A 27,061-nucleotide genomic window follows, 5' to 3' on the forward strand; every position below is an offset into this window, starting at 1 on the left:
AATGAGTGGACTAACACTTGCAAAAAGTATTACCATTGGATGTATCAGATAGAACACCGTCGGAATTCTGGCATCTCCTAATGTATGTCATTGAGGAAGAAGTAATGTCAAATGCGACACTGTGTCATGTTTTTCTATCACACCTTCCATTGCCAGTAAAATCGTGCATGGCTACATGATAGAAATGATATTAAGTCTCTACTATCAGTAGCAAACAAAATTCACGCTTTGGTGGAATGGGCAAGCACTTCGGTGGCGACGTCGTATTAGGTGAGACAGCTGGTATATGACATGATCCCAAATGAACATCTCCAAAGTCTGTATTGTCAAATGGACGCACTTCAGAGTCAGTTATTGGCAGTGACGGTAAATAAGTGGACCTACACCAGACAAAGTAAAGGAGATGGTCACTCATTCCACCAGAAAACTTAACGGATGGGCAAATGGGACGAAGGAAACAACATTACCCAGTATGCTGGTACTGCAGGAATTTTGGTGGTCAGGTCACAAGGTGCACAATTCCACGTGGATTTCCAGATGGCGGCTGTGGCTTCTTTTGATATCAGTGACGAGTGTGCAGTGGATGTTTGACACTGCTCTTGACAGTATGAGAGGAAATTTGGATAACAGTAGATTAGGGTTGTTAACAGAAATGTATTTTAAAGCTTCTTGTTTTTCTCTCACTTCTGTGTAAAAATTATGATGTCTTTTTGTTATTAAAGTTCATATTGTAAGCAGCAGTTCTGCTTTTTTCCACTTTTTTATGCTATAATCTTTAATATGAGAATATTTGTAATTCTTCTTTGCAGAGATAATGTTTGAATCATTTAACGTCCCAGGACTATATATTGCCGTACAAGCTGTTTTAGCTTTGGCAGCCTCTTGGGCATCACGTTCTGTTAGTGAACGCACGCTCACTGGAATAGTTGTGGATAGTGGTGATGGTGTTACACACGTCATACCTGTGGTAAGGTCCTTAAAGTTTCTTACTTTATTGTTTTCCATAGAATTATGTGGATGGATTGTTTGTATAGAAACATCCCTAATGATAGTAACTGTCCAAAGAAGGCCTCAACACACAGAGCTTTCTCTGAGATGTTACCATATTTGTACTTGTGTTTGTATTATATGTTTTATGGAATATACAAAGTCAACAGTGCTTTATTTGTGTGGTCAGTGTGCGGCAGTTTCGAACAGTCAGATTTTTACTGGCAAACTGTTGTAAATATAAGTTAATATAGCAGGTAGAATAGTACTTTTAAGGTGTTTACATTTTGAAGAAATTTTATTTTCATTAATTTGTTATTAATTTTACAGTATTTGTTTACAATTCTTTCATTTTTGTAGGCAGATGGTTATGTAATAGGAAGCTGTATAAAACACATTCCTATAGCAGGCAGAAACATAACCTATTTCATCCAGTCTTTGCTGAGAGAACGTGAAATTGGAATTCCACCTGAACAGTCTCTGGAAACAGCAAAAGCAATAAAGGAGCGGTATTGTTATATTTGCCCAGATATTGCAAAAGAATTTGCTAAATATGATTCAGATTCATCAAAATGGATGAAGAAATATGAGGGCATCAACTCTGTCACAAAACAACCATTTGTTGTGGATGTGGGCTATGAGAGGTTTCTCGGACCAGAAATATTTTTTCATCCTGAGGTATGTGAATTTGATATTTTTGTTAAATATAATAGAGGGAAACATTCCACGTGGGAAAAATATATCTAAAAACAAAGATGATGTGACTTACCGAACGAAAGTGCTGGCAGGTCGATAGACACTCAAACAAACACAAACACACACACACAAAATTCAAGCTTTCGCAACAAACTGTTGCCTCATCAGGAAAGAGGGAAGGAGAGGGAAAGACGAAAGGATGTGGGTTTTAAGGGAGACGGTAAGGAGTCATTCCAATCCTCGGAGCGGAAAGACTTACCTTAGGGGGAAAAAGGGACAGGTATACACTCGCACACACACATATCCATCCGCACATACACAGACACAAGCAGACATTTGTAAAGGCAAAGAGTTTGGGCAGAGATGTCAGTCGAGGTGGAAGTACAGAGGCAAAGATGTTGTTGAAAGACGGTGAGGTATGAGCGGCGGCAAATTGAAATTAGCGGAGATTGAGGCCTGGCGGATAACGAGAAGAGAGGATATACTGAAGGGCAAGTTCCCATCTCCGGAGTTCTGACAGGTTGGTGTTAGAGGGAAGTATCCAGATAACCCGGACGGTGTAAAACTGTGCCAAGATGTGCTGGCCGTGCACCAAGGCATGTTTAGCCACAGGGTGATCCTCATTACCAACAAATACTGTCTGCCTGTGTCCATTCGCATGAATGGACAGTTTGTTGCTGGTCATTCCCACATAGAAAGCTTCACAGTGTAGGCAGGTCAGCTGGTAAATCACGTGGGTGCTTTCACACGTGGCTCTGCCTTTGATCGTGTACACCTTCCTGGTTACAAGACTGGAGTAGGTGGTGATGGGAGGGTGCATGGGACAGGTTTTACACCGGGGGCAGTTACAATGGTAGGAGCCAGAGGGTAGGGAAGGTGGTTTGGGGATTTCATAGGGATGAACTAAGAGGTTACGAAGGTTAGGTGGACGGCGGAAAGACACTCTTGGTGGAGTGGGGAGGATTTCATGAAGGATGGATCTCATTTCAGGGCAGGATTTGAGGAAGTCGTATCCCTGCTGGAGAGCCACATTCAGAGTCTGATCCAGTCGCGGAAAGTATCCTGTCACAAGTGGGGCACTTTTGGGGTTCTTCTGTGGGAGGTTCTGGGTTTGAGGAGATGAGGAAGTGCCTCTGGTTATTTGCTTCTGTACCAGGTCGGGAGGGTAGTTGCGGAATGCGAAAGCTGTTTTCAGGTTGTTGGTGCAATGGTTCAGGGATTCCGGACTGGAGCAGATTCGTTTGCCGCGAAGACCTAGGTTGTAGGGAAAAGGGACCGTTTGATGTGGAATGGGTGGCAGCTGTCATAATGGAGGTAGTGTTGCTTGTTGGTGGGTTTGATGTGGTCGGACGTGTGAAGTTGGCCATTGGACAGGTGGAGGTCAATGTCAAGGAAAGTGGCATGGGATTGGGAGTAGGACCAGGTGAATCTGATGGAACCAAAGGAGTTGAGGTTGGAGAGGAAATTCTGGAGTTGTTCTTCACTGTGAGTCCAGATCATGAAGATGTCGTCAATAAATCTGTACCAAACTTTGGGTCGGCAGGCCTGGGTAACCAAGTAGGCTTCCTCTAAGCGACCCATGAATAGGTTGGCGTACGAGGGTGCCATCCTGGTACCCATGGCTGTTCCCTTTAATTGTTGGTATGTCTGGCCTTCAAAAGTGAAGAAGTTGTGGGTCAGGATGAAGCTGGCTAAGGTAATGAGGAAAGAGGTTTTTGGTAGGGTGGCAGGTGATCGGCGTGAAAGGAAGTGCTCCATCGCAGCGAGGCCCTGGACGTGGGAGATATTTGTGTATAAGGAAGTGGCTAAACATGCCTTGGTGCACGGCCAGCACATCTTGGCACAGTGTTACACCATGCGGGTTATCTGGATACTTCCCACTAACACCAACCTGTCAGAACTCTGGAGATGGGAACTTGCCCTTCAGTATATCCTCTCTTCTCGTTATCCGTCAGGCCTCAACCTCCGCTAATTTCAAGTTGCCGCCGCTCATACCTCACCTGTATTTCAACATCATCTTTGCCTCTGTACTTCCACCTCGACTGACATCTCTGCCCAAACTCTTTGCCTTTACAAATGTCTGCTTGTGTCTGTGTATGTGCGGATGGATATGTGTGTGTGTGCGAGTGTATACCTGTCCTTTTTTCCCCCTAAGGTAAGTCTTTCCGCTCCTGGGATTGGAATGACTCCTTACCCTCTCCCTTAAAACCCACATCCTTTCGTCTTTCCCTCTCCTTCCCTCTTTCCTGATGAAGCAACCGTTTGTTGCGAAAGCTTGAATTTCGTGTGTATGTTTGTGTTTGTTTGTGTGTCTATCGACCTGCCAGCACTTTCGTTCGGTAAGTCACATCATCTTTGATATTTTTGTTATTTATTTAAGCTCTTAAATACAAACTTTTTGATTAGGCATAACCATGACACTCAGGAACATCAACTGAAATACAAAAGTAACTTTAACAGTCACTTTTACTTATATTCTAACCACTCATTTTTGGAGTATTGTATCTCTATCCTACATTAACTGTTATAACTCATCTGTCCATTCCCTTTTACACACACACACACACACACACACACACACACACCTCACAATAATAATAAAATTGGATCTCATACTCCGCACAAAGCTTCGGAGCCATGTATTAAAAGAATTTCTTGTCCTCTCATGCCACACAGTGACAGAGGATTCCCATAAAATTCATATATACAGTCATTGTGCCCTGCAAAAGTAAATATCTCTGATGAAGGAGGTATAATCTTGCCATGTGCATGGTGGGAAGACCAATTGATTGCAGTTACTTGCATATTTCGGAAAGTGCCAAGGCATTAATTCTATCATGAGTTTCATGTCGTGTGTGATATCCAAGTGTATAGAAAATACAAATTACACTATTCCTAATGATTGTAATTCTGTTAAGGTATAAATAATTCGTTTTAGACATTTTTAGTGAAATAGGGTTATTGTCTTTGTCAGCTGTTCGAAGCATGGCTAATTTGACATTTCCACATTCCAGCCTGAGCAACATCATAGGATGAACACATTTTGCTCTGTTTTGTATGACACACACACTGTGCCATTGTCATGAGATGTATTAAATTTTGTAGTAATTAAATCTGTTGCTTCTTATAAAGTTAAACTGCATTGGAAAGCATAATGAATCAGTGTGAAAAGTGAGCCTAAACAACATAGAAAAAACTGAGGGAAGAGAGATCTTGAACATTGAGACTGCTGCTTTCATTGCATAACAGATGTCTCTGCAGCGGTGGAATAAACATGTCATTTGTCCATGAACAGTATCACTGAGTAATGGGCATTTTCTTTGAGAACTGTAAAGGGAGAAAGAGGTAAAACATATAGCCTTTAAATATGGACCGTGGGGGAGTTAATCAGGAATATTGTTTTCCTCTTGCCACAGTGGTGCAGAAGTTAATGAGCTACATTTACTAACATAAGGCATTTGTTTAAAGCTAATTAATTACATACTGAACACTTTGTATTGAACTAAAACTGAAAAAATATGTAAATATTGCAGACAATAAATTCAACTAGATGTGATTGGCTCCAATTTTCATCATCCAGCAAGCATATAAATCAGTACTGAATCAAACAGCTGAGTGATGTAACATGTGTACAACTGAAATTAGTGATGTAACATGTGTACAACTGAAAATGGAATATTAACATGAAAATAAAATCCAAAAGCTATTAATTGTGTTATAGATAGAACTTAATGTAAACAACACACATCCAAGATTTGATGAAGGAAGCTGTGTTTATTTGCCATTAAAGAAAATAAAAAGTTAATGTTGTAGACATAGCTCAGAAAATTAAAGATAATTCACATGTATGTTAAATTCTTGTAATATTTGAGAGATTCTTCAGTACAAAGAGAAACAATTGGTATTTACATAAAGTGAAATTATATGGGGCATTAGATGAATTTACATTGATTAATGCAAAATAGGAGAATTAAATGTTATGGATGTAACATTTTAGTATCTCAAATGTAACACATCCATTTAATCTGCTGTGGAGGACTGAAATTGAACATGTTACAATGCTAACATCGTTGTGTTGTGACATACTTGTGAATAAATGGAGAGCATTCAGATAATAGAGAATAGATATGGTTTAAAAGGTTTGATTCCTGTTCAGCAAAAGTTAACCTTTCCTGAGAACATGTGATAAGGTCTTACAAAGCACGGAAAAATCATACAAGTTTACTTCATACTCTGGAGAAATTGTAACTAAAATGGCTTTTTTCTTTTCTTTATTTCCCAAGTATCCTCTGACAACTTGCCCAATAAATTTATTCAAATGTCCTTGTTCAGTTTCTAGATTAATAACAACCCACACACCAAAAGACTGAAAAGTTTTCATTGTTGTAACACATAATGAAAGAAATTATGGATGTTTCTTCGTAACGACTTGGTCTGCAATGGGTATAAAATAGAAGTAGGTGCCACTTAATCAGACAACAAACCTGTTTAAACTGTATACTTAGCAGTGTTGTGGAGTCTGTGGAATTGAGTGTTTAGATGAGATCTGATTTTGCTCCAAAGCTGCTTTAACTTGTCAGCATGGCTTTTCACCCCCTCTGCTGCAACTTCTATTGTATTAGCTTAATCAGTTACAGATTTTACAGTCAGTAACAAGATTTTGTCTAGCTTTCACACTCTGCCTCATCATTCTTCTAGACCCAACAATAGCTCTTTTCCACAGATTGTACAGAATCAATGGCAATTTAATACAAGACCATGTGAATTGCCCTGAAGAGGACTGCAGCAAGTCAGTCAAAAGTCTGCAGTTTAGTTGTTTAGTAGTTTGTAATGACGTGGCTCAAGCCTTTAAATTAAATTATCCACAATCTTATTTGCTCAAAGTTGTATTGGCTAATGTATACTGCAGTTTGAAATGTCGACTACCTCCATCTGAGAATATTTCCACCACTGTTTTTTTATTGAAAGCACGAACAACTAGCTTGACATGTTCCAGGTAATCGGGTCTATTAGCATATGAAAATGGACTGGTAACTGTGTAAGCAACTGCAGTGTGAACAGTGATTTGTTCATTATTCCAGTGTGCACTCTGCACTCAGTCCTATAAGAAATAGTGCAGTTCTCATGAAATCAGTGTGGAGAAGACAAATACTATTTGAAAATTTTAACTTTTGTTGTTTCATAGAAATCAGTTTGCTTATTTTTGATTACAGTGAATAAGAAGCTTTGGTCATTTGTTCTTCAGTATTTTGAAAACGTCATATATAGAACATTCCTGCACCATTTTGACTACTCTTCCCTTCCCCTCATTATTCCATTGACACCAACTGATAACTGGCATGTGCCAAAATACAAGATTTTTGCCATATGTTGCATATAATTGACTTTACTGGCTGGCTGTTTTTATTCGAAAAACTTTCTATACTCTAGACGGTGCTGGACATAGAATACTGATGTTACTATGATGATAGCTGGGATGTCAGAAGGAAGTAGTGGATGTCATTGTGCACGCTACAATGGATGAGAACTCAATTTACCCATCTGGAGGTTACAATATAAAAAATTCTTACAGTTCAGAAATTGTCATATTGAGATAATTCTTTTGTCATTTCTCATTACAGAAAGCTGATCTAGCTTCTCTGTCTCCTCTACCAAGGACCTAATGTGGTACATAATCACATTCGTAGAAGCTTATTATGATATTCTTTGTGATTTTGTCCAGTGCATTGCAACAATTACTTTTTACCCCCCTCTTCATGCCCCCCTTAAATGTAAGACAAAATCAAGTGTTAATGTCTGTAACATCATTCCTAGCAACTGTGATTGGCCTTTATCAGAATTTTATCTGCCATCTTTGTTACTAAAACACTGCTGGAAACCAGTACCAGTTGAGTCATAGGGGCAACAAAAATTTGATTTTCAATACATTACATAGTTCTTGACTGAATTTAGACATATAAAAGGGTGTCATAATGTACTCATTAGAAGACATAATCTTATTTTAAAGTTTAACACAGTAAGGGGTGGTGGGTGGGAGGCGCCAAATTCATATTATTGAGGAAAAGACCTTGTTTCACATAGCGCCTAGCATCCAGTGCACATTGGTCTGTCGATTACTCATATGATTTTGAACGCATCCCTGTTGGTTTTTGAACATTTTTGATCAAATTCTAAGTTGATTTCTGAATGAATTGTAAGTTGATTTTTGAATGCGCGCATAGTGTGCGTGATGTCTCTGCCAGAGGAATCCCTGTCCCATTTAGAAACAAACTTTCCTGCAGACAAAAGGGGACGGGTCTATACGAGCTGAGCGAATAAAGCCAAAAGGGTGAATGACAATCGCTGTTTATGTGGTTGACTGGGTTTGCAAATGATCAGTGTTGTTATAACTACTAGCGAATTCCATTGATTCAGACTGGTAGAGTGGAACTATATGCTTAACAGGAATAACAGGCAACAAAGATTAAGTATTGTCTTCTCCATGTATCCAAGAAAATGAAATTTTGACAGAAAATTTATGGCCAGACCGCTACACTACTAAGGGCCAGTTATACAGTCTCTGGCTAGCAGCCGCTAAAGTTCTATTCTGGGTGTAGTGTGGAAAGCGCGTTGTACGAATACGTAATAATGCCTAACCGGAGAATAAATGCGGGATAACTAAACCGGTGATTGTGGCAGGGATAGTGAAGTTAACCAGAGAATAAATTTTGACACTGGCAGGAATAGTTACAGAATTAGTGGTGACAAGATTGTTTGTTAGAATGAGGAAGGAGAAGAAACGGGACTCTCACAAATTACAGGAGAATATGACGATTCCAAATTTATATAAAAATTTAGTACTACTACTTTTCGATCTCATGCTTCTGAGAAGCTAGAGAGTATGAATGAAATGTGAAACTATTTCCTAACGTAAAACTTTTTGCCTGTAGTAGGCCTAATAGGCATTTGATATTGGTACTCCGTGAATTATATTCTGTCGTGTTATAAAAATGACCATTTGTGCCAAAACAGTCTCGTTTATTTGGTGTGTGTAACAATTGCTGCAATATTAGGCAGGCCTGTTTCGTTTTATCTAGCAGACAGTGACAAAATACACATAATCAGATCGAGAAACCATGCCAGGCTTGGGTACTATTTGTATTAACAGCTTTTCTAATATTAGACAGCGACATTTCGTCTTTTCATGTAGTAGAACGTTGACGAACTTTGATGAGGTAATAGATTATTTACCACACAGGAAAGTACGCCATTATAAACCTGTGGCAAGATTAGAGAGAAAAAAAGCTAGGACTTATGGATTGAAGAAAATCTGGACCTGATGCACAGATCAGTCTGGAGTTGTTGTGGGGAGGTGGTAGTCTCCACGTGACTTGTGTTTACTTTAAGTGATTTTGCTGTTTTCTCTTCATTTATTGATCTCGCGTCAAATGAAACCTGTCGTCTGGCGCTACTGCTGAAATGAATCTATTTCTAACAGGTTGAGGGAAAATATTCCGAATGGTTGTTTGAAAAGTGTTACTTTCAAGTAAAGTAAATTTCCTTTTACACAATATGAACTCTGTGTGCAAATGTCCGATGAATAATAGTGTGTTTGATTCTCATTCAAAAATCAAATCTTTGAGGACGACCATTTAGAATATTTTCGAGCCCAGAAGATCAGACATTTATGTCGTCGTTGAAAATTTTACTTGCGCATTTGTTTGATGTATCTTAGTGTAACACGTGCAGGAAAGATCAACATTATGTGTGAGAGCTTAGCTTCTCTTGCAGCTTATTAATCTTAGAGACCAATGCTATACGTAAAAGCTTTTCTTTTGTTATAACAACATTATGTATATCAGTTTGAACCATTACCTTTTCCTATTTGTTTGTTCGTGCTACTTAACAGTGATGTTGCTATTGGCTGACTACATCACGTGTCCTATGCTCTTGAATATCCGCTCTCATCAGCTGGCGAGATCGCTGGACATGAGCTACGACTGGCTTACAAAAGCGCATCACAATCTCGATTTCAATCCTTCGGAAAGTAACATGCGGTGTTTGGTGGAATTTGAATTTATACTTTCGTAATACAAAAATATGCAGCGTACATGTTGTTGCACATCAGACATCTTTCCAGAACGTGTTTTTTCCTCTGAGTTTCAATTTCTAAAGTGCCAGGAAATTCTACGTTGTATATAAAACCATAACCATTGAAAGGATTGATAAGTCTTACAGTTCTGAGAAAAAGTGTACTGTTACTTAACACGAAAAAAGTGTATTTTTAACCGGGAAATCCGGGGAAAATCCGGCAATTTTTTTTTCTCATCCATGTATACACCCTGTACTACATCGAATAAGTGGTTACCTCCCTCGTGGTTGTGAAAAACTGACTGGTCAGCTTCGCCTCTGGGGGGGGGGGGGGGCTTTAAAGTTTCAGTGAATGCTCAATCATTCATTGACATCTATGGGGGATATGAGGTTTCGCGATGTGGTGTTAAGCCTTTATATCATCATATCGCCGTGGTCACAGCTCTGCCTTCCCCTACAAATGTCAAAGAGGTGAAGCATTTTTAGGTAAAATTGCTTAATATCACAAATTTATTGTAGGTGTGGCCACGATAGCCCATCCCCTCAAAGAGTTGCTCCACAAGTATGTTCCTTTTCTGTGGACATGGCCTTTCAGCACATTTTCATGCTTTTGTATATAAATTACATTCTGCTCTTTGTTTGGCTACTTTCCATCTTGGCCAGACGCCTGTCAGTATGGACTCAGGAACAATTCTCACTCATCAATATGAGGATGGTTGCAAACGTTCAATACTTACGTGTCAAAAACACTCAACTCCACTCAGAAGCACTACTAACAAGTTGAAAAGCAAGCACTTGCTATTGTTTACGCCCTCAGAAAGTTTTGTGTGTTCTTGTATGGGTCTAAGTTCCACCTTTTTACTGACAATAAACTTTTGGTTTAATTGTTTAATCTGCTTTGTTGCCCAATAAATCAGCACATCACTTCCAATGTTGAGTCTTCTTTCTGGCTCACTACAACTATTAAATACAGTTTTGGCATATCGCACAACATTCCAAAGTCAGTGTGCTGTCTAGGCTCCCAGATTACAGCTATTGTTGGTGCCAATCTGTTTTTGCACCAATTTGTATACCTCCTTTGGCATAGTTGGCTGGACAGACCTCAGGGTAGGTTTTCTGATCCTTTGTGTAACTGTTTTGCCCTCCATCACTGCCTTTCAGTATTTGATGTGATGGTGGTCTCCGTATGGAATGTCACTTAGAGCTGTGATTCTGGCCACCTTAACAGTGGGATCTATTTCAGCTCTTACGTCATAAACATTGGGGGGGGGCTCATACCAAATTGTTGGCGCATTGGTCCAATTTTCAGCCTGGCATCAACAGTGATGTACATTTTGTCATGGCCTGCACTCTTTATGCTACCAACATGCAACGGTGCAGGCAACACTTGTCCTGGGCTGCACTGCAGAGTCTGTAGGAATGCATCCCTGTTGATTTTGCGATACCCTTCCTGAATTCTTCCAAGTTGTTGTTTGCCGATGCTTTCTCTGAATTTCCGTACATTATCCACTGCCTTCGACGTCAGCTGCAGCTGTGATTCAGGCCCGCTCCAAAAAATTTTCTATTGTAGAAATGCTTAAAAGCTTGTGGCAGATAATGGCCCACAGTTTATGCCTCAGGCCTTTCATGATTTCTGCACCAATGAAGGAATTCACCATGTGATTGCTCCTTCTTTTCACCCCCAATCTAATGGCGAGACAGAATGTTTTGTCTTCACATTCAAAGTTCAAATAAAGAAGCACCTTGCGGACTCCTCCACTGATGACACTTTGACAGGCTTCTTGAGTTCCTACAGGTTTGTGCAGGTGGAGGATCAGAGTTTGGCTGATATGCTGTATGGTCACCAACCACGCACCCTCTTGCATCTGGTCTTGGTGCCCCACCAGCCACCGCCAGTGCAGCCGCAGTCAAGGTTGGCTCCTGACTCCTTCGTCTGAGCTTGGGGCTTCGACCGCCAACCAAAGTGGATTTGGCTGCCACCTCTGTGTTGTGCACACCAGTCATGGGGTGGTAGTGCACTACCACAACCAACTGTGTCCTAGCACTCCAACGAGGACTACAGGTCCACAACCTCCACCTCCTCCCTCAGCATCTCTCCTGACTCCATGGGTGTCCCTGCTGTGGGGGTAGATGTCACCAGCTCCTGGCTCTCCTCTGGGGTCCAGCCCTGCAGTACTACTGCCAGGCCTTTGAGTCCTTAAACACTGCTGACCCCAACTGAGCGGCCAGTGCCCTCAGCATGGGCACAATTTCATGTTGTGGAACTGAGATGCTGCCAACGTCTTTGTCGTCAGTCCTCTCTTAAGTCGCTTCGTAGGTGAGTAGCTGCTGTGTGTGTTATTGTACCCACCATTTCTGTCCCACTCAACGGTTCCAGCACAGAATCTCCTTCTGGCACCATCACCTGCAGCAGCCGCCTCAGAAACCATGGATGTTTCAGCAGTCACCCCTATGCCCACACCAACAGAATGCTCTACCCCGGAGCAGTGGAGCGGGGGTGGGGGGCGGGGGTAGTGCTATAACCCTGTATGCTATACTTGGCTATGTGCCAGAGCACTACATTTTGAATATTGTGCCAAACACATCTGCACGGGTTGGCCACCAAAGGATGCCTGCAGTGGGCCAGCGACCAGAGAGAGACTGTGGTGGGACATGCGACTTGTGTATGAAACACGGTATCTGCCGTGCTGCCTACCGGAGCCACTCTCTTTATATGCACAATGCAGCAGATACTGCGTCTCATATTATTTCATACTTATTATCAGCAACTGCTTGTATCAGTACGTGGATTGTTTCTGTGTTTGTGTCTATATGATCAGCAATTCTTTGCTTGGATGTGAAAGAAGAATAAACTTTGGTTCATTGTGACTGTGTTGTTGTTTGTGTCTTACAGCACAATACATCCTTGTATTTAGTTCTTTTATTTCTAAGATGTAAAAAGTCTTTTGATATGTCTAAATGATTTATTCAAAACAGTGGAATAGCAGAGTACATTTTATGTCAAAATGTGATGTATCAAAAATCATGAATTTTTATCCATTTTATTTGAGTAAATCTTCATCAGTTGTTTTTATTTATGTACACACCATTGTGATGTGAAGTAATGTAAAATTTCAGAAATAATACATTCTGACTTTTGAATTGACATGCAAGAAGGCAAAATCATTCCATATCAAAATTTTGCATTTTTGTTCCACTTTTCATGGCATTAATAAGTCTTTGCAACAAGTGAAAATTATAAGATGAGATAGCTCAGTTTTTTATGAATGATATAGCCTTATTAATGACTGGATGTGTTAGGAAAAACTATGTATCCTTGATTTTTTGTTTATGAGTCCACGGGTAGTGAAGAGATTCCATGATTGAAATCACAGGAAAGAAAAAGTTTTGGCAGTTGCTTGAGTAAACAGGTGACATAATAGAGTAAAAACTTAAAAGGTTTCAAATGGAACAGTACCACATCAAAGAATAACTTCATATTATAGTGCAATTTGATTTTGTGTGTGTGTGTGTGTGTGTGTGTGTGTGTGTGTGTGTGTGTGTGTGTGTACAAGAGAGAGACCCAGGAGGGGGAGGGCGGGTAGTCTTCTTACAGTATCAGGAAGTGACTAAATTGTGCTAATTTCTACGATTTAGAGTATGGAAAGCTTTTGAGTTTTATGTTGTGAAAACATGTAAGGAGATTTTATTTGTTGAAGCAGCTGTCAGTAGCGATTAGTGAAATGAAATTGTAAGCTCTAGATACAAGTTGGAGATTTTATTTGTTGAAGCAGCTGTCAGTAGTGATTAGTGAAATGAAATTGTAAGCTCTAGATACAAGTTGTTCTTTCATAAGACCTTCTGGTAGCTTCATTGTTAAGTTATTTCTGGCTTTGTGAAGAAAACAGTACTTGTGAGTTAATTCCAGCAATGTTAAAAAAATGAAAAAATAGCCAGTGACCATCTTTATGTAATTCTTGAAATTATGTTACAGGCACACAATATTACTGTATTTACTCGAATTTAAGTCGCACTCGAATCTAAGCCGCACCTGAAAAATGAGATTCGAAATCGAGGAAAAAAAAATTTTTCCCGAATCTAAGCCGCACCAGAAATCTGAGACTCGAAATTCAAGGGGAGAGAAAAGTTTTAGGCCGCACCTCCAAATCGAAACAAAGTTGGTCCATTGTAATATGAGACACAATTTAGGTCAAATGAATGACGATACAGCTATAGTAGTTTGGTTCGAGTCGTAAGCTTAGCAGTTAAGCTTTACCAGGTAGCCGTTGCTATGCGTCAGGCGCTCCGTCCGTATTTATACGGGTACCCTTCCTTTTTCGTGTGCTTTGTCTGGTTTGAATTGATTCCTTATTTTTCTTTGATCTGATAAGTGCCGTTCTCTTTTTTATAGGTGTTTACATGACTCAAAGCTGAAAATGCATTACTGTACTGTGTCATCCATTGTTTGTCGCATTCTTATAATGAGTGTTTACGACCTGTCACCGCTCGCGGCATGGCTTGCTTTTGTGCGCGCTACCGCTGCTTACAATTTTTTTTAAAAAAGAGAGGAATCGTCTCATTAGCGAAACAATGGCAAGAGACTGCTATTTGTTGTTACTTACACTGCCGCTTTCTTTAATAATGATCAACAAGAACCAAATAATAGACTGCGTACGATAGAAGATGTTCTGAACGATAGTTTAGCGCAAATTTTTCTCCGTTTGAAAATCTTTGCAGGCGCGTCTTTAGTACATTACATTCTTCACAGAAATTAGAGTCATCTTAGATTTAAAAATCTAATGAATTGCCGTGCTTCATTTCTGACTGTATCACTATTCGGCATAAGAATAATACGAATATAAACATGACATGATATGTATATTCTTCCGCGTTTGCTGTTGTCTCACTCTAGTTTCGTAGTTTATTAGGCAGATAGGATTTAAATGAGATAGCAGCAAACACAAAAGAATACATGGCAAAATCTTTATATTCTTTATTATTATTATTATTATTATTATGCTGAAGAGAATACTGCATGTGATTCACAATTTATAAAAGTTCCTATTAGTAACCATCTCTTCTCACAGGTAGGAAAAAATTCAGAACGCAGAGTTGGCCATTTTGACAAACATCCCAAACAGTCTTGCCAGTCGGATTTTCGTAGTGCATTGAAATGCTGCTACCTTCGAAGATGAACAATACGGAATTTGTATTTACTTCGTTGGTTAATGTATGAAAATGCAGTGGTCGAAACTCATGGTGGAGAAAAAAAGCTCGTCTTCCACCTTTTTTTAAAATTTATTTACTGAGGGAAAGGTTTTGGTGCCGGTATTTATCTTTGTGCCTGCGAAGCGCTACATATATTCGACGACAGAAGTTAGTTGTGGCGGCACCTACCAACATTTTTCAGAACTTCCGCTTTGCACTCGATTCTAAGCCGCAGGCGGTTTTTTGGATTACAAAAACCGGAAAAAAAGTGCGGCTTAGATTCGAGTAAATACGGTATCTACCGCATCAGCTTCACCTTTCGTCACATTGCACTTGGCTGTGATTTCAGGTGTGTGTGTGTGTGTGTGTGTGTGTGTGTGTGTGTGTGTTTGTTTGTTTGTTTTCAGGCAAAAGTATGACAGCACGGATTTCATGAGGAATGTATGAAACTAAGATCTTATGCTGCTGAAATCCAGACATTACACTTCCAGGGACTTTCTTCTGCAGCAAATATTCCAAAAGTAGGTAGCTCGTGTATCAGTTGTTGGTTGTAAGATTCCTGTTTTCTGTAAGCACCAAAAGTCTTTTCACTATATTCTCAGGAGCATTAGATACACAACATTGCCCTTCTGGTTGGATACCGTAGTAAATCTCCAGATTAGTGCAAACAATTTTTTTTGCATCATGTAGTGCAATCTTTTAAAGCCCATATTTAGTTCATGTGTTGGGTATGTGCTGAAGTCGGAAAGGATGAAGTATTCCATCTATTGTGGTGAATTCACTCAGGCTGTAAGAACTTTCACAGTTAACAACAAAAGCGTCCAATACTGTACGAACTGTATGAATTGCAGCCAACTTATCGGTTTTTGCTCTGTTGTTCCTCATTTCCATGTCATTACAGCATAGAAGAAACAGAAACCTTTTGTAACTCATTGCTGCCCTAATCAGTAGTATTCCTGTTTCATCTGCCACCCGGAATTCCAGTACATTAGGATGATGACCTTTTCTTGATCCATTAAAAAAAGGAAAAAAAAGAAAGAATCCCGAACAGTGTCATTAATTTTGTGTCTTGGTGTCAATTTATTATCTCTCTTGCACAAGAATTGACATATGCCTCACTGTGTATTTATATATGTATTTGTACAGTTTACATTTTCATCAATTATTCAAGGTCGGTTATTTTCAGAAAAGCATTAACTTTATCATTTATGTCCAACACATTTTTCTTTGGACCTGGTAGAAGATTTTTTCATGCATTATTTTCCTCAGTGATATGACACTGGTTGCAAAAGGCAACCAGAGAATGGGCTTAAGTTGCACCCTCCATTCTGTTTGACATTGTTGTATTGCTCTGTTGGGTTGGGTTGTTTGGGGGAAGAGAGCAGACTGCGAGGTCATCGGTCACATCGGATTAGGGAAGGACAGGGAAGGAAGTTGGCCGTGCCCTTTCAAACGAACCATCCCGGCATTTGTCTGGAGCGACTTAGGGAAATCACGGAAAATCTAAATCAGGATGGCCGGATGCGGGATTGAACCATCGTCCTACCAAATGCGAGTTCAGTGTGCTAATCACTGTGCCATCTTGCTCAGTATTGCTCTGTGTCCGACAGTTATGGCAGCAAACGTAATTGTTGTGATTCATTTTCTTTACATGGTATGTTTCTGTGTGTTGATTTTTTTTTTTCTCCATAATATGCAAAGTAATGTATGCAGCTAACAGTGAGCATAAAAGTTTAGTTTTTTAACATGGAAAATAATGTATGCAGCTAATAGTAAAAGTGAGCATAAAATTGATAAGATAATTACAGTTTTGCATGGTAAACACAACATTACAAGTTAATGGATAACATAGAAGGAATTTGGTACTGAATTGTACAGCTGTTAATGCCATGGTAACATTGGGTGTGCAGGTAATTGCAGACTGACATCACCACCACCTTTTGTGTCTGCCAATCACTTTGTTATTCTCATTCAGGTATACTGTCACTCAAACACACCTTTAATTAGGTTGCAGTGTCGTTCTTTTCCTACCTCGTGAACTTCACCAAAGAACTTTCTTAGCTGCTGGTGGTGATACACCCCTACCTTCTTCCAACCTCTATATTGAGTTAATAAATCACTTATAGGAAGCCTATAGTTTCACAACTTCTAACCTCAATGAAATTTTGTATTTGAACAGTAGTTAATCACTGTCAGAGGTGAAAGAAATGGTAAGTGAAAGAAACAAAATACTAGGATATACTGAAGATTGAATTCTGAAACTTTGGATTTGTAGTGTGACACTTAAGTACTTAGCGACCTAACCCCACTTTGAGACATTATAATGTATTTTCAATAATAATTGATTTTTAGTAGCAGTTGATTTTTCATGCCTACATTCTGCCATTTGTTTTTGAAGTTTATGTACATTAGAAGCAGCTTGTATAATATCAACAGCAAAGCAAAGGTGGTTCATATATGTTTCATTAACACACAGTCCTTCTTTGTTTCGCCAGTTTAAAGCTTTAAACCTTCCTCTAGGAGGGTTGAGAGCAATTTTGGTGATATGGGGTCTCAGACTTCTTTTTCAGTTCTGAATGTCCCACTATCCTGATGACATCTAATAGCGTAACATGATATATGTATATAATATATTCTTCAGCTGTTTTAGCATAGGCTGAATCAACATATTATTCCTTGAAGATTGTGAAAAACAGATTTTGTTGATACTGAGTAAAAAGCTTTCCTGGATTACGAGTATCAGTAAAATTGTAATTCATTCTCTTTGTTCCATTTTAATGATCCATTGTCTACATCTGCTTCCTAAGTTTGATCATTCCTTTGTGTGATTAGAATGCAATCTATTTTCTGTGTAGTCAGTCATAAAATGTCTTGTAAATTGTGACGGGGAGGCTGATGTGTATACACACTATGTTTACCTGTGACACATCTTCTGAAAGATGAAAACCAAATTTCGGAATCCATTTTTCGGTGCCATGTTTACATGTTAAGGTCTGAACCGGATTTGCTAGACAAATTAAATATGGTGCCTGGAAAACAGCTGTTACAGTTTATGATTTAGTCAGCACAATCTCTATTTCTCTACAGTTAGATGAGGTGTAAGCAACTTGTCTAATATTTCTACTTATCCCTCACTGTAAAAAAGGCCACTCCAGTCATATTAGGCGAAAATTTTAAAAAAAAAGACGAAGCATATTTCAAAACCAGTTGCATTTACAGGGGAATGAAATTCAATTGCGGTATTGGAAAACAGGCAACTAGAAGCAGATTTCCAGAATTGATTTTGAAGTGTTTACATTACCACCCAGAAGTGGTATTGGGAAATCGGTTTATGAAATCTGGTTTTTGGAGCCCTGTGTAAACTGGGTGATATTGTCTCTTGTAATTTTCATTTTGTGAGAGCTGTACTTTTTGCGTAATTTAATTTGTTGTACTTCTCATGAGCGCCTACATGATAATTTGTGGTTGTGGATTATGAAGTACGTTTAAAATTTTGGATGACAGATGGCGACTTGGTGTTGTAAGTAGTCATTTATAAGTTCCAATTCTGACTCTGTTAAAAACATGTATAATGACGACTCCTAAATTATTTCCTTGAAAGAAAAATACCTGAGTGCACTGTGTTCTTTCCTTTCCCTGAGAAAGAGCTACCCTTGATGCTTCCCCATTTCTGAAATAGAGCACAAAAATTAAATTTTTGAATTTGTACCTATGGAGTCTATTTCCTCCTGTATTTTTAAGAATTTTACTCACTCGAAATACTGAAGTGACTTGGTACCGTCACATCCTGTACACTTTCTTTATTGCTGGATAAAACATAGTGAGTTTTATTTTTAGTTCTATTTGGTCTTTGCCAAATCCAGTTGGCATTTTTTTTCTTCTGGAAGAATGTGCTGAGAGGAGACACGATATTTTTCTCGGCAAATTCTGCTAATGTGTGACGTCTGTCATTTCTGGTATCATTGCCATAGTTTTTCACTGCATAAGTGTTATTAAGTTTGAGTCCTACTATTTTGCACCAAAATCCCCAATTACCTTTCTGTAGTGCAATTTTCTGTCTTTTATCAATTTCTGTAACTCTTTATGGAGGGAAGTCTCCTACCTTCTCATCTGAATGTGAGCACATTGGTGGATGGACTTGCATATTTTCCGTAGAATATCTTTTGTACATTTTCAGAAGTATTCTGTTTGAGACCTATTATGCTGTTTATTAATTTTCTCAGCAACAATAAAACCTGCACTTATGAATTTCCTCCTTGCTTCTGTTTCATTGGTATCAAATATATGTCCTGATTTTTATTATATGCCCCCCCCTCTCTCCCCCCTCCCCCTCTCCCTCCCTTGATAACCTTGTAATTTAATCAGGAAAATTGTGACATGATAGTGTGATCAGATATATAACATGTTTGTATGGAGACATTTGTATGATTTATATTAATGCTTGCCATGGTGAGGTGTGCCCGACTCTGCATGTGCTGATCAGTGCAAGCTGTGTCCAACCACTACTGACTGCAATATGCCCTAGTGCTTTTGATTGAAAGCTTGTCATAAGTTTGAATGACATTTATTGTGTATTATAATCATGTATGACGCTGGGTGTATCAAGCAATATGCAGCTTAAGTATCCACACCTTTGTGAATGAGTTCTGGCCTGTGGCATTTGCTGGCTATGTAACATGACTCTGGTACATCATTCATGAGTGGTCAATGTTTTGTTCAGTGCTTGCGAGGAAAGTTAAACGATGTGCCATTATTGTAACAGTGATCATGACTGCGTTATGAACAGGTTTGACAGTGCTTTCTGGAACATGCCGCCGCATCCTTTCTGACATTTTATTTTTTGAAATCATATGTGGTCTATAAACAGTATCCATAGGACCATTTCTATGTTACATTTTTTATTTTATTATCACAGTATTGACTAGAATTATTACTAGAATTTATCTATATATTTAAAGTTATGTGTTTCATTCATGTTTGTTTGTTTTACATAAGTAGCAAATAATTGAAAATGACCATGATGTTGAAATTTTCTAAAAGTTACGGCGGCAGCAGGAACATGCCTGCACTGAATTAATGATGTCAGTATGATATTTTCCTTCCATTGCATGAAATGGAAGTGACAGGGAAATTGTGTTCTGAAATTCTTTGTGTGTCTGGGTTACTGTGTTTGCGTACTTGCTTTATTTGTAGCACGCTCACATACTGCAAGTCAGTTACTGATAAGAGTTATATAGACTGCATACTGATTCCTTGATCCTGCAGTCATCGAAATACTTTGTAATGTGATGCGAAATGTGTCTATTGTATGCAAATACACAAAACAGGGCTACGAAGAGTCAGTGCTTATATTACTGCTAAATGAAATTTTATTTTCTACAACTTAATTTTGATTCAAACTAGAAAACCTAAGTTGGAGATCTCTGTACCATTACATGTGAAACTATGCATAACACAATGCATAGTTTTTTTTATTTTTATTGTTAGAAATAAACTTGAGTTGCTTTTCCTTTACATCTTTTACTGTACATTTTCGCTGTTTAATTCCACAATTACAATTTTGTGAGATGTTTGCGGAGTTTTGATGTAGGGAAATCTTTATTTTACTTAGGTTGTAATTGTTGTGATCTTTGCAACGAAATTGTGTAATAGCATATGATGTGCTTTTGTATTATTTTTGAATTTGAAATATTTCACAAGCAATCTCTTTTAAAAACGGGGGAACAGAAAAATTTTGCATTATATTTAGGGTTTTGGCTACTTTTGACAGTTTTTTGTTATGTTCTCTCACATTATATTTGCATTTCATTTACAGTTTTCAAACCCTGACTTTACTATGCCACTTTCCGAAGTGGTGGATACTGTGATTCAGAATTGCCCTATTGATGTACGAAGGCCTCTCTACAATAACATTGTTCTTTCTGGAGGTTCCACTATGTTTCGAGACTTTGGAAGACGTTTACAAAGAGATATTAAACGAACAGTTGATGCCAGATTAAAATTAAGTGAAGTACTCAGTGGTGGGAGAATAAAGGTAAGGATGTATGGTACTTCATTGCTGTAAATAGTGACATAAGAGTATTTATAACATAATTTTATTATACACATTGTACCTGTATAAATCATTAGGCTACTTATTTAGTTAGCACTTAGATACACTGTTCTTCATACGGTATTTGCTCAGCAGCCGGATTTGACCACAGGTAGTATTTTGACTATGCCCACATTTTCTGTGCCTCCTCTTTTTCTCCTTTAACGTGGTATCCAACTGTGAGGTTGGTTTGTAGCAGTGCACCTGCCTTCCTATTCATTTCTGCATACGTAGCACATCCCACATCACTTTAAAGATGCTGCATGCATGACAGCGATGGTCTTACTTAACTATTCCTTTTGCTAAATAGCTCTTCTGATGCTGTTCTGATCATGTTATTGTGTCTTAAAATCTGTCCTAAGAATTTGTCGTATCTTGTTTGAATGTTCCACCGGAGATATCTGGTTTCCTATACTCTTCACAGGACATCTTCTCTCTCCAGCTGATCTTCTTCCTTATGTAGCACCAAATATTTAGCCCACGGAAGGAATTCATGAGAGAGAGATGCTCAGATTGTACTCCACCTGTAGAAAATGTCCGAACAGGCTTTGTAAGGCCCAACAATCCAACAATACCAACTGACTGACCAAAGCGTCATGCTCAACCAATAAGCATTGCTGGATGCAGATATGTAATGGCATGTGGTCAGCACACCTGTCTCCACCGGCTGTTGTCAGATTTGTGACTAGAGCCACTACTTCTCAATTGAGTGGCTCCTCGGTTGCCTCAGGGCTGAGTGCACCCTGCTTGCCAACAGTGGTTGGCAGGTCCAGACAGTTATGCATCCAAGTGCTAGCTAGCCAAGTCCGACAGTGCCTAACTTTGGTGATCTGACGGGTACCAGTCGTGCCATTGCAGCAAGGGCTTGGCATGTCATGATACATTTTCAGATATTCAGCATCCTGTTGTTATAGTTTTTCCAGTTTGGCTCTTGTATAATATAGCCTTTCTATGTTAAGTTTTAGCGATTTAGATTTTTAAATGTTTTAAAGCGAACAGAGAAATGATGGCTTAATTTGTTTAATGTTATAGAAACAACCCATGTCTATGCAATCAGTTCTCAAAAGTATTTTTGAACATATATTAAAAAATTATTGGTGCATTACCCCATAAGCATTAAAATCATGAGCGCTATAGTTTTGACTGTGTGTTAGGAGCGCTGACGTTGCATCGCGGTATTAAACGGTGTGCGAGCTTAACACTAGAATGGCGAAAGTGGTCAAAATGATGCCTGTCAAACTTTTTCCTTCATTTTCATATCCAATTTATTTACTTTGTTAATGAAATCATATGATTTTCCTAATTTTTTTCTCCTCCCTACGTTGATGTATAGGATTTTTTTATTATTATTATTATTATTATTATTATTTTATCTGATGTACCTATAATGGCAGGAGGGGTCAGTTTGATCCCACTGTAATTTATCGTATGAATATATTAAAATTATCCGACAGTGAAGTGACAACAGTCACCAGTAATACAGCGCAGTTGCGGCTCATTGTTGCAACTTGGCATATGTAAATTTCAGTCTTCTACATTTTTATACTGTGTCATTCAGGCAATGTTCATTGTCCGCAAATCATGTTTTCGCACATGTATCATCAGCGTGGACATTGAAGAAGTGTAACATCTCTTAGAGAATTTCGATGTTGAATCAGAAATTAACTTCACTGATGAAGATAATGATTATGTACCTGAGGCAACAGAAGATGAAGACATTGTGTACGGTAAGCAATTAGTGGAAGAGGATTCATATGCTGATATTCGTCAATCACCACCACCTACGTCACAACAGGCACAGTTGGTAGTGTCTACAAAGATTGTTTCTAGGGATGGAACCATATGAGAGATGCCAATTTTTCATCTGGAAAAATGTCAGCTGTGGACATTCTGAAGGAAACAACTAAACAACTCTGTTACCAGTGCCTTCCATCTTACTTTTGATGAAGCAGTGGTACAGCACAGAAATACACAGAGTCAAATGCTCGAAAAGTATTAAAAAGCAATGACTGGATTGTGTCACTTGGGAAGCTTGAGAAACAGATAGCTGTCATGTATGCTCGGGGTGTCGTTTGTACAAAAGATATGTCTGTGGATGATCTCTGGTCATGCTCTTGTGGGCCTACTTTTATCAAGGACATAATACTGAGGCACAGGTTTCAAGAGTTTCTCAGGTATATCCATTTTTGGTCATTGAAAACAGTATCAATTTTTACTACCCTGGAGAAAATATAACATTGATGAGCAGCTATTACCAAGAAAAACAAGATGCAGGTTCACTTAGTTCATATCCAACATACCAGACAAATATGGTCTCAAATTGTGTACAAAAAATGGAATAGGATGCAAGTGCCACAAACTAAAATTTTCAATATTGAAATAAATGTGTCTTAAATATTGGATGATTATATTAATTTTATGAAAAAAATGTGTATATCAAAATACCTCTACAAAACACGAAAATAGTTTTTTTTATGAATATGTGTAAAGGAACTAGACTTATATGAAAAAAGAAGTAAGTGCCATCCTTTCGTTTTCTGGAAAATGCTGTAAGAGTGCCTTACTAAGTTTGTGAAAAAGATGTAAGTCAAGGGTTTATGTTAAAAAAAGATACTAAGTCCATTGTAGTTTTGAGAATGTTTAATAACTTTACATATAATTTTACTCTTTCAATGCTAGGCTACTACAGAAAAGGTATAAAATAACATTTTGGGTGGTTTTTTGAAGCAAAGTTGTTTGTCTTCATTTTATTCCGCTTCTTCTTTCATCGGTAAGTATAAGCCACTTGAAAACCAGAAAGTGAATCAGATGTCTAAATTTATTTTGCGTTTCTCAGCTATATGCATAATATTTTGACTTTTTATTCACTTTTGAAATTCGTTCTGATACAGTTGATCATTTTTGACTAAATCAATTTTATTGTAAAAACATGTATATATACGAGAAATCAAATGCAAAGTTATCTGCATGTAGTAATCGAAATAAACTTACAGTACTGTACTCCTTTCCTCCAAGCAGTCCTTTTCTTCATCTTCTTCCTACTCCTCCATGTTGCAGGCCTCTTCATCTTTGTTCTCCAACAGGGCTCTGTAGAAGTCCTTGTATTCTTCTTTCTCTATATAATCTGTCATTCCCAAAAGATCATTCTTCTTTTCTTGTGAGTTTTTGGATTTAAAGTGTATTTTTGGCAAGTCATGAATATCCGGTACATTGTCAAGACTAGCATCTTTCTTTAAAACATAAACGTTTTCGAAGTTACCATAACATCACCTTCAAGACCCAAAACTGATGTCGATTTCGCTGTGCTGGGATTCTTGTGGGAAATGCGGAAGTGGGAAATTTTACTGGTAGCCAGATCTTTTGTATTTAGGTAGTCTTTAGCAAGGCCATTAAAGTCTATGAAGTCATCAGTATTCATAGATACTACGGTAAAAGGTGTTGTCAATTTTGCACTTGCAACTAACGCTTCAAGACCTTTAGGTGTTATCGCTTTCGCAGCTTTGTGTTTTTTCTCAATCAATCCAAAATCATGGTCACAGCTCATGTAGGTGTGTCCACTTACAAGATATTTCACATCAGTTGAACGATAAATTCCTTTGTGGACTAAATAAATAATAGACATTAACATTATATGGTTTTTGTTTTGCGCTCTGCAATTACCACACCATAACACAAGCCTTTTATGAGGAAAATGGCCTCCAGTAGAAGCAACTTTGAACAAACAAGAAGTTATTTCATTAGCACCATGACCAATCCATTCATGCCACATACACATATATGCAGAGCTGTTGTCTCCAACATGTATTCCTAGATTGTAGTAAGATAGCAGTCTACAATAAAACATAGTGCTATGTGTAAGCATTGGAACAAACATAACTTTTTGTGGGTCCATGCATAAGATTGTATAAGTAGCTGTTGGAAGCTGTGAAGATGTATTATCTTGTTTCATACACTTATGAGCCTTTACCCATTTTCGGTGATAGAACTCTTGCTGGGCTTTTACTTCCTGTTTTGTCTTTTAGCTGGTTGTACATTGCAGCTTTGCCTTCAAAAAGTCACATTTTTTACAGGTATCAATTGCAAGAGCTTTAAACTTTAGGTTTGGAAAATCTTTACACTTTTGCGTAAAAACTGTATGTAACATCACTTGCAGGATTTCGTTTTTTAAAGTGTTTATTTAGATCAGGTGACAAAAACTCATTACCTTTTTTTTTCCCCCCTGTAGTGACTTTTGTATCTGGGGAATGAGTTTATATGGTATCATCTGTAAATTTAATTGTGTGCATTTTTTGCAGATGTTTTCCCTCTTTTGTCCTCAAAAACCAAGCAACCTGATTTCTTTTTGTTTGTAAAACAATCAATTTCCTTTCAGATACAGAAAAAATTTCTTTGAAGGTTTTTTTGCACACTTGTACATTTCTCCCTGTACCATCGGGGATGTTATAAGCAAAAGTACAAGTCCGCCTACTTTCTGCTGCACTTTCGTATGTCCCCTGACATCTGCGACCTATAGGTAACATTTGAATATGATTCAACAAATATGTTCCTTGGCTTTCTTCATCAACTTTATAAAACTCCAAAAACAATAGCTGTTTTTGTTCACTGCTTATGTTTCTACACTTGTACTTACAGGAGCAGCTTGCCTGTTCTGCTGGTGGTTGTTTTGCAGGTATCTCTTTCTCACGACTGTTAATGTACGGCTGGCCCTTTTCTCTTGCTTCACGTCTCTTACAAAACAACCAAAATCAGTGCCATGTCAATGTACTGTCACCAACTAAAGCAACTGTGTGGCTGAGGCACATATAACATGGCAGTGGCACTTACCTCCCTTCCCATCTCAGCCCTGCTGGCGCTTGCACGGTGCTGCTATCTTCGAACTGCTCTTGAAACTAGTTGGAATTTTTCTGACACTTGCAACTTTTCTCGTTTCATACGCTTGGCTTATACAATCCTTTTCACCATAAAAGTCATTTTTTTTTATTTTTGGCAATTACATCCTTTTCTATTTTTTGTACTCATTTCTGGTTGGCTGTCGATTTAATGACAAAGTATATATGTAATGCTTTCCCATACCTCAGCAAAGAGGACACGCATGAAGAGAAGCAACTACTTTGAGAGCATGTCGTTCTGTGTCCCATGGGGCTATTTGTAAATCAATGAATAAATGTAATGACAGTCAACTTCTTTGCATCTCTGCAACTTGCTAAGAAACTCATAGGAAAGAAAACTTCATTAGTTGGTACAGTAAACAAGATCTGTCATGAAATCCCTGGTGAAGTAAGGAAGGCCAATTCTGAAATACTCTAGACACTACGCACTATGGTAACAACACGGACTGCACCATGATGGTATACAAGGAAAGAAGAAACCTGAAACCATTATATTCTACAATGCAACTAAGTACAGGGTGGATGTGGTTGAGCAAGGGACCAGTAAATATACTACAAAGGCAGCATGTAGGAGGGGCCAGCAGCATCTTGAACATGGCGGCAATGGATGTGTGGGTCATCTACAACATAATAATGAACAAGAAAATTAAAAGGAAGTAGTTCATACTTCATCTAGTGAACTCAAGGGAACAAAAGAACATCAGGCAAAGGAAGAGGATATGGGACTGAAATCGTGTAGAAAGTGCCCAATTAGCCTCTGAAAGGGTAACAAGACCATCAAAAACTATGTAAAGTGCCACAAAGCCATGTGTGGAAAATATGTGCGTAAAACAGAAATCACCTGTGCTAAGTGTGTTTAGCAGATTCCAGTGACTTGAGAGACAAGTAATACAAAGCTGTGTGTAGAAAACCAAGCGAGAGTAATGGACCAAATATACTGAATGTTTCTGGAGGGGTTGTACAAATAATTAATAAATGAAAATCTATAGTTAAGGAAACTTATTAGCAACAATAAATTTATCAGATATTTTGTTGTTGACGTAAATAAGTAATTAATAATTATTGTGTTAAATAATTATTGTGATTACTAGAAAAAATATATGGGTTAGCAAACACTAAAACCAAGTACTTGTTTAACTCA

The 27,061-nt window shown here is 38.4% G+C and overlaps 1 protein-coding gene across 1 annotated transcript in view; it reads left to right on the forward strand.

Annotated features, from left to right (window-relative positions):
- The window catches only part of LOC126259643 (actin-related protein 3), an 86,250-nt gene that overhangs the window by 40,654 nt on the left and 18,535 nt on the right, over nt 1-27,061 (forward strand). Inside the window, exons 4-6 of the mRNA XM_049956574.1 lie at nt 810-967; nt 1,348-1,665; nt 20,756-20,974. Coding sequence (XP_049812531.1) covers nt 810-967; nt 1,348-1,665; nt 20,756-20,974 — 695 coding nt within the window. The remainder of the gene's footprint in view (nt 1-809; nt 968-1,347; nt 1,666-20,755; nt 20,975-27,061) is intronic.

The sequence above is a fragment of the Schistocerca nitens genome, chromosome 5 (genome assembly GCF_023898315.1).
Source record: "Schistocerca nitens isolate TAMUIC-IGC-003100 chromosome 5, iqSchNite1.1, whole genome shotgun sequence".
In the NCBI taxonomy this organism is placed as follows: Eukaryota; Metazoa; Arthropoda; class Insecta; order Orthoptera; family Acrididae; genus Schistocerca; species Schistocerca nitens.